Below are 8,357 nucleotides of genomic sequence, written 5' to 3' on the forward strand. Positions count from 1 at the left end.
CACCAGAGATGGGGGAAACAAGCCCTAATTTCTCAGCCAGTAATGTATCTGCCAGCCTGGGACTGAGTCATTCAGAACTTGCCCTCATTAAATATGCTCTAGATGGAAGCTGTCCTCGTTTAAGCAAAAAAGGACGATCTGCAAAAAGATGCTTTATGTGCTCACCTATGCGTGGTGAACCCACCACGAATCACAAAAAAATTGCCAGCTCAGCAAACATGTATTTCTTGCATGCAGAAATGCTGATTTTTTTGTCTAGGTCTGATGCATCAAGTGATCCTAAGAGGGAAGTTCACAGAGCCACAAGGAATGAAGCTAGTGCTGGGAGTGAAGGCAGCTCAAAGTATTAAAATTCATTTTTAATGGAGGATGTTCATGGCCAGAAGATTAAAGAAGCAACCCCATTTCAGCTGCAACATGGCACAGAATCACTTGTTCAAAAGTCACTTGGAATTGTAGGTTGTTTGCTTTTTTGCTAATATTTAGTTGTACTCTTAAGTTTCTTTCCGTGACTTCAGATTCATTTCAGTCTGTTGCTGAGTTGGAGGCAGACCACAGCTCTGAGAAGACAGAAGTTGCAAAGCCCTCGAAACCTTCCAATTCCAGAATGGGTTTCCCAAATGCTATGAATCACATTGCATTCATTTCCTCTGCCACACAATTTTCTGAGGAGGTTTACATAAACTTTGTTTGGGGTTCTGCTTTTCCTTCTTTCCAAATCCCATTTTTAAGTGAGACAGGAAGAAAATTGCAGGTTTTTTTCTTCTCCTACTCCTGTGGTATGAATGCTGATGCTACTTTTTCTCCAGAAAGATGAAATTACCTCCAAAGCCAGGTTGCAATTTGAAAACTGTGACTTAGAGCTGTGCTTCTTCCTGTATTTTTCTGCGAAGTGTTGCAGCATGTCCACAAGTCAGGAGAGGGGCTGAGTGAGTGAGTTTCACACTTCAGCAGAGAGGTTCCAGAAAGCCCTGGAAGCTCATCTCAAGAGCAGTGCGTTTTGGCTCCTGTGTGACTCACACGTGTAAGGCACTCGTTTGCTGCTCTGTGCACCTCAGTCTTCTCACAGATAAATATTTGTTTGCCAGCCTGCAGTTATGAATCACACACCTGAACTGGCTAAAAGTGGCACAAACCCCTGAAATAGTTCAACAGCTGCAGGTGTGGAAGTAGCTGTACCTCTCAGAAGCCTCTGAGTGCTTCACTGCTGATCCCCAGTATGCAAATGGAGCAGAAACTGGGGGAAGAAACCCTATTTTTATTACAACCTATCCTACAACTTTCCACTTTCCAGCTCCTCCCCAGCTCAAGGAATAACTGGGAATTTGGGGGTAGCCAGCACAAGCTCACAGAAGCTCTGATCTGCACCGCACCAGGTAAAGGCCAGAGCTGCTCCCCACCCTATTTTGACTGCTGACTGGAAACAGCTGAGGATTCAAATTTTTACACTTTTTCCACCTTCACTTGCCTATGTAAGTAGGCACAGAGTGTATTTTGAGACGGGGGGGGAAAAAAAAAAGAGAAGAAAAGAAGGATGTGGTTGGTTGTGCCGCTTAGAAAACTGTAAGGCACGGGCTGTAAGAAAACGCTTTCATGCTCTGTAGAACAGCCTGGGCTGAAGCAATGCTGCTGATCTGCTTGCCAGGGTTCAGGTAAAGTAATTCCTGTTTTAGTTACTGACTTTTATTTTTCCAACAATTTAGTAGCAGCATTGATTGTAGACATTTTCTAAGCTGGTTAGATGATTGTTATTTATATAATTCCAACAATAAGATCAAATGTGGTGTTGTTTAGCTTTGAGCAGAAAGAAGGACTTCTGCTTTAGTGATAAATATGTCTATTCTGTTATAATCAAAATACTTTGGGAAAAAATTGGTAAGAAATTATCCAGCCACAGATAAAATACATGGCAGGAGTGGGAACTGCTGCTCATTGCACTGAGCCATCTTGCTCTTCTCCAGTACATCCATAAGAGAATAATTTACATCTAACATGAATAATGTTCTAGGAAATAGATATAAACAAAGCATGTTTCTGCTAATGAAGCTTTCATGGCCAAGAATACCCTTAGTGTAATACCTCTAAGCTGTGCTCTCATACAGATTTGTGTGAATCCCAGATGAATTCAGGCCCAAGCTGCAAAGAGGAAACCATTCATTAATTCTGTCCTATTGCAAAAAAAACCCCAAAAATCAAAAAACGAGTGGAGCTATTACTGTAAAACCTTGCTGTTCATTTCCTAGGTCAGAACACCTTTGCTGCTCACTAAACCACGAGCTCCTGCTATGGCAAAACCCAACTAATGTTTAATGAGTTCAAAGGAACCGGAAAATCCTCAGCAGGAGAAAAACAAATACAGCAGTGATGACACAGAGACTGGGCCAGCTAAGGCACACTCTCTTCAGTATTGTTTATTACAGGTTCTTGTATTATCTTTTGGTTTCTAGGAGTTGTCTGAAACAATCCTAAAGCCACAGGAGATTCCTTCAAAAAACCTGTTGAGGACAGAAATTTTCCTTGGAAGACTGGAAAAGAGCAAACGTGGTACCTCTCTTGAGAAGGTGGAGAGGAAGGAGTTGGAAAAACTAGACCTGTAATCCTGGCTTTAGTATTTGAAAGAACTATTAGAATCACCCACCAAAGAATCTGCTTGTGAGCATGCAGAACTCAAGTCAGTGGTAAGTAAAAATCTGCACAGATTAATCTGAGAATGACTGAAATAGAAGTAATTTGACTTCCTCTGTGAACCCGTCAGCAAAGGGAGATGGGGCTGTAGGAGGGGGAAACAGGCTTCACACACTACCTCTAAAAACTTCTCATAAGCAAAGGAAACATGAGCAGTATGAAACTTCTCTATGATTCGTGGTACCCACTGAGATTCTAATCAGTGTCTGATCTGTAGGAAAGATGTCTGGTACAGTTCAGTATCTTTCAGGATGAGTATTAGCAGTATTTTTACTAATAGTTTGGACAATGCAGTAAAGATGATGCTTATGAAATGACTGCAAGGTTATCTGTCAATGAAAATGAACCCTAAGAAAATGTTACTTAGTCTGGAACAGTTGCAAACAATTCCCACGGATTACTCAAGATGTGAATTTTAAATTTGAGACACTAAAATGATTTTAAAAAACCCATGTTTTTGACAATCAGACAACTATCAATTCAAAGACTCTTTTCTTGAAATTAGTAATTTTCTGGAGTAATGCTACACGTAATTTGGTACTAATGAATTCTAAAGAAAAGGCATTCAGTGAGCTAGTGATGCACCAAAGTGTTGCAGCAGATATCTTGTTAGGGGTAGGCATGAGCCAAGACACAGACCCTCATATAACAACATGGAAAGGGTCCTGGTTTATTCTTTACAGCTCAGCCATCCTGACTACTACAGCAAGCTCCTGCTGCTGGCTTCTCTGACTGCTGGCTATTCCTGCTGGAATGTGACTGCAAGTCACACCTAGGAGTATCACTGCAGGCTCCAACTCCATCAGACCCAGGCTCATCTCACAGCAGATCTCCTGCAGCAGCAACTCTCTTCTTTGTGAATCTCTGGATCCTGCCTTCTCCCTCAGGGCTCCTCTAGGTCCTCTTCTTCCAGGCTCCCCCTGACTGGCCCACCCACCCCTTTTATCACACTTATCTTTTTTAGTCACAGCTGTGACCCATCAAGGGCAAGGCTGTTCTTTGGTAATTAGTACAACTGTGATTTATCAGGGGTGAGGTCACTTCTAATCCCTCCTCCTACACCTACATCAAACCTCAGACTTTGAAGAGTCATCATCCATGGTTTTCTGATACATTTACAAAGCACACCAAGTGCTGGGTTGACAGGTGTTCTCCCTACCCCAAAATGTTTCATGTTGCCTGATTTTCTCCCCAGGTGGATGGGTGCCCTTGGCCACAGGACACCTGTACTCACACTAAAGCTCATGTTCCCATGTCTCCTTTCCTGTCCTGCCCCTCAGTGACAGCAGCATCTCCCCAGAGTGAGCCCTTGCACACACTGCACCAACTCAGCTCCATGTTCTGTGTGATTTTTCTCGCTTCTATACACCACAAACATGTCATTTTCCAAGCAGCAGCCACATATTGCTGGCTCAAATAGGTGATTTATCCTCACCTTGGTGACCAAACCAAGCTTTTCCCTTTTGCCCTCATTTCTGACAGATAAATCCAGTGATAACATCCAGCTTTCCTTTTGCTGTTTCCTAAGTTGCCGCTGCTGTGACAGCCCAGCCCAGGTGGCTCTGTCCAGCCCAGGTGGCTCTGCCCAGCCCAGGTGCTCTGCCCAGCCCAGGTGGCTCTGCCCAGCTCAGATGGCTCTGCCCAGCCCAGGTGGCTCTGTCCAGCTCAGATGGCTCTGTCCAGCCCAGGTGTCTCTGCCCAGCCCAGGTGCTCTGCCCAGCCCAGGTGGCTCTGCCCAGCTCTCTGCAGGTGGCAGTGGCACCCAGCCCCTCCCCAGAGGCCACCCTCACTCCTACAGTGGGGTCACAGAGCCAAGGACAGTCTCAGTGTTTTGCACCCCCTTAGTAGCCCCCACCCACTCTGTTTGTACCCCTCACCAGCTTCAGACAACCATTTCCCTACCTACTGATCAGCCCTTGTTCTAAATCCTGCTTTTTCTGGTGCTAACCACTTGTTTCTAGTACACTTTGCTGAAATGAAAGTGCCTGAAATCCTCAGCCTTTCCCTTATATGAAAAAGCAAATACTTCATCAAAGATAAGGGTCTGGTAAGGGCTCTCAAACACTTATTTAGCATTTTTCTTTATAAATCCGTGTGAAGCTTAGGCTCATCAGTTACAGATCTGCTCTAATCACACTTGACACTTTTTCCTACAACAGATAGACTAGACTGAACCTTTTCCAGCCACACTAATAACATCCACATCTCATAATAGCTACTGGGCTGGACCTTCAGCTCCATGTGCCTGTCCTTTCTGTAGTGTGAGCTGGAAATTAATGTTTCACTAGCAGGAGCATGGTGAGCTCTGAGTGCAGTCCATGTTCAGACAGTTATTTCCATTATCACTCACTGATTCCCACAAGCCATCCCACATCTGACCTCCAGCACAATGTCAGCACTCCTATGAAATTAATGGTATAAGAGTTGGCAAAATGCAAGGCTGTCTCCTCAGCTGTTCTCTGATTCTCTATATTTTTTAAAATATTTTATTTTTGTCACACACACACAAAAAAAATCTTTCACTAGTAGGTTTTGGTTTCTTTAGCAAAGTTTAGCTCTATTTGGCAGTGCTTAAGAGCTGTCACTGTTCATCCTCCAAAGCAAAGATTCTCCTCTTGATCAAACTTTTCTTAAAACACCTTCACTTACTCCTAAAATTTCTTTTGAGCTACTTGGTTGGCTGAACTGGACTGGGAACTTCAACTACCAATTTCCTCTGCTTTATTGGGACTTTTTGTGGTTTTGATTTAAAGAGCACTTATAAAAAGCACTTTTAAGGCATAGTTTGTTAAAGCATATGTATATTTTTAAAAACAGTGATAACATTCAAGACAAATGAGGTTTTTTTTAAGAATTGCATTATGAAGATGTCATGGCTTCCACTTGCTAATCTCTGCTGGATTGTCTAAGATAAGCAGTTAAAGTTTAAACTGCAAACCCCAAATTTAAGCAATGCTGAAAGTTAAGCACAAGTGAAAAAACACGCTTACTCATTTTGCACCTAGACAAAAGATCAGTCTTCTTAAGTTGACCTTTTAATATACTCCATTGGATATAAGCACTGTATGAAACAAAAATATCATATAAATGTGGGTGCAGTAAAAGCACATCAGCAAAGCTACGGATGCATAGTGATTAGATGTAAGAGCAAAATCCCAGCTATCAGATCAACATACCTTAATATGGAATAGTAATTTCATTTATTCCTGTGTAGCAACAAAACTAAGCATAAGTGTAGGGAAACTTCAACAGGTGTACAAATTATTAAAGATAGTCAGTAGTCTTTATAGGTTTTGAAAATATTTTGTTTGAAGGAGTCAGTCTCTTCAATATCTGAATGGGACTCTCGTACACGAGATGGAAATCAGTGGATGCTGACTACTTTCCCCTGAGAATCAGACTCCCTTGTAATACACCAAGCCAGTCAAATTGGAAATAGAAAGCTCTGTGCTTGAAAGGTTTCACTTTCTGTAACAGGCAAAGGCTGACCAAGTGTCCAGCTCAAAACAAAAAAATTCTAGAACTGCGTTTGAAAGGATTTTGGTTTGGCTTTATCACGGCATTAGCTGTGAGTGTTACACCTTCCCAACCCACTCTGTCATTTCAGGGCAGAAATGACCAACAGCAGTGAGAATTGCAGTTTTACAGCCATTGACAGCTTGGCACGGAGCGTGCAGCTGGGGCTCTCCATCCCCACCTTCATCCTCGGGCTGGTGCTCAACAGCCTGGCCCTGTCTGTGTTCTGCTGCTTTTGGAGAAAGCAGACCAAGACCTCTGTGTACATGATCAGCCTGGTGCTGGCAGACGTCCTGCTGCTCCTCTCGCTGCCACCAAAGCTGTACTACTCTGTCACCAAGGTGCCTGGGCTGCTGTGCTCCTTCATACAGGCTCCTTACTTCGTCAACACCTACATCAGCATCTTCATCATCGTCTGCATCACCGTGGACAGGTACATCTGCATAAGGCACCCCTTTGAGGGTCGAGCTAAGCAATCCCCCAGGTGGGCTGTGGTGATTTGCTGCTTCATCTGGGCAGCAGCTTGGATCTGCAGCATCCCAATTTTTGTGTTTCAGAAGAAGGAGCCTATTAAATGCTTTCACAACATGTCAGACCAGACATGGAACGTCTCCTTCATTGTTTCTGTGGAAATATTTGGGTTTCTCATCCCACTTGCTGTGATGGTTTTCTGCTCTGCTCAAACCATCTGGATCCTCCTGAATCACAAAACTCATGACAAAAAGAGCGTAGAAGAGAGCGGCTCATTGCGAGTAATCGTCATCAACCTGGTGGTGTTCCTGGTGTGCTTCACACCCGTCCACCTTGGCATCCTCCTGCAGTGCCTGGTGAGGCAGCACGTGATCCTGGGCTGCAGGATGAAGCAGACCATCAGCCTCTTCCTCCAGGTGTCCATGACATTTGCCAACCTGAACTGCTGCCTCGATGCCATCTTCTACTATTTTGCTGCAAAGGAATTCTGTAAGAAAGCACAGCTGAGGAGGGTGATGGAGCTGTGTCCCCTCTTTAACCCTTGTGCCGTGCGGTGGCACTGCCAGCAGTGGGAGAATGCCCCTTGCCAGGACACTGACAGTGTTGTGCCCGACGTGGCAGGGACCATGCCATAGGGAGATGGACAATGTTTTCCCAGTGACTGCAAACTCATTCCATATTTTTCTTCCTTTTAAAGATGAAGGAGAAGAAAAGTTAGATTAAGGAACCAGCATTAACAGAGTGACAGACTGACACCAAAAGAAGCATTAGCCTTGACAGTATCTACCAAATGTGAAAAGCTTGCCAGAAAACGAGCCCGATCATGGGAATGCCTTTTAATGTCAGCTTTGGTCATAGCTGCACCAGTTTTCCCTTTACATACGTGGTCAGAAAGCTGTTGCTAATAGCAAAACCATAATTAACTCTTCATAACCATTCTAATTTAGAATGTATCTAAATATCCAGCCAGAAGTCTGACTCTGCAGAAGGTCACTGCTGGAGCTCCTCTGCTTTGGACAGCTTGGCCAGCCTGGGACAGCAGGGAATCCTCCCTCCTGGAAGCATCATGGACTGCTCAGGGCTGCTAGGAGGGACAGCAGTTTTTGCTTTTCATGGAGTACATGCTGCCCAGAATAGAAATCCAAGGGACTACCTCAAGTGCCAGCCATTCCTGAGCAACAGCTTTCCTGATCACCTGTGCTGAGGGATCATCGTGGCTTTCTCCTGCAATTTTAAATCAGGTTTCGCCCATGTAAATCCAAATAACCCCTTCAAATATGAGATTTAGAGAAAGGCTGAATATGTACATCAGTGCCTTTCTGTCAAAGATATACCATAACACATTTATGAAATTCTTCTGCCTCTCTTCTCATTCTTTTTTAGAGCAGGGGAATTAAGAAAGCAAGCTCTGCATCACAGAAGATGAGGGAGTGATTGATAATCTCCTCTCTCCCAGCTAGGAGATTGGACCAGCTCTGTCCAGCTCATTCCTTAGGGAAGTCCTTCCAGCTTGCACTGTGCACTTCTCCAAATGTCTCTGGGCTTGCCTGAACTGTTTGGGGCAGCACTTCTGGGTTGTCACCACCCCATTTCCATTTGCGAGTTTGGCTCTGACGCTGCTCTAAGGGTTTCTTTGTTGCCATTTAAGCCAAGCATTTCTTGAACTCCTATCTGGGCATGGTTGG

General features: G+C 44.1%; 1 protein-coding gene across 1 annotated transcript; it reads left to right on the plus strand.

Moving 5' to 3' along the window:
* Positions 1–1,580: 1,580 nt before the first annotated feature.
* On the plus strand, positions 1,581–7,380 carry GPR55 (G protein-coupled receptor 55). Its single transcript, XM_039728027.1, has 3 exons — positions 1,581–1,652; positions 2,448–2,678; positions 6,293–7,380. The coding sequence occupies exons 2-3, from the start codon at positions 2,659–2,661 to the stop codon at positions 7,305–7,307; spliced, it is 1,035 nt and encodes a 344-aa protein (XP_039583961.1). The 5' UTR covers positions 1,581–1,652; positions 2,448–2,658; the 3' UTR covers positions 7,308–7,380.
* Positions 7,381–8,357: the final 977 nt, after the last annotated feature.

The sequence above is a fragment of the Passer montanus genome, unplaced genomic scaffold (genome assembly GCF_014805655.1).
Source record: "Passer montanus isolate IOZ18808 unplaced genomic scaffold, ASM1480565v1 scaffold63, whole genome shotgun sequence".
Lineage (NCBI taxonomy): Eukaryota > Metazoa > Chordata > Aves > Passeriformes > Passeridae > Passer > Passer montanus.

What these genes read in the sequence shown, in the direction of transcription:
- GPR55 (XM_039728027.1), top strand. Translation starts at nt 2,659, where the DNA reads ATGCAGAACTCAAGTCAGTG. An exon ending in ATGCAGAACTCAAGTCAGTG is followed by an intron (nt 2,679 to 6,292) that starts GTAAGTAAAAAT and finishes CTGTCATTTCAG; the next exon opens with GGCAGAAATGACCAACAGCA.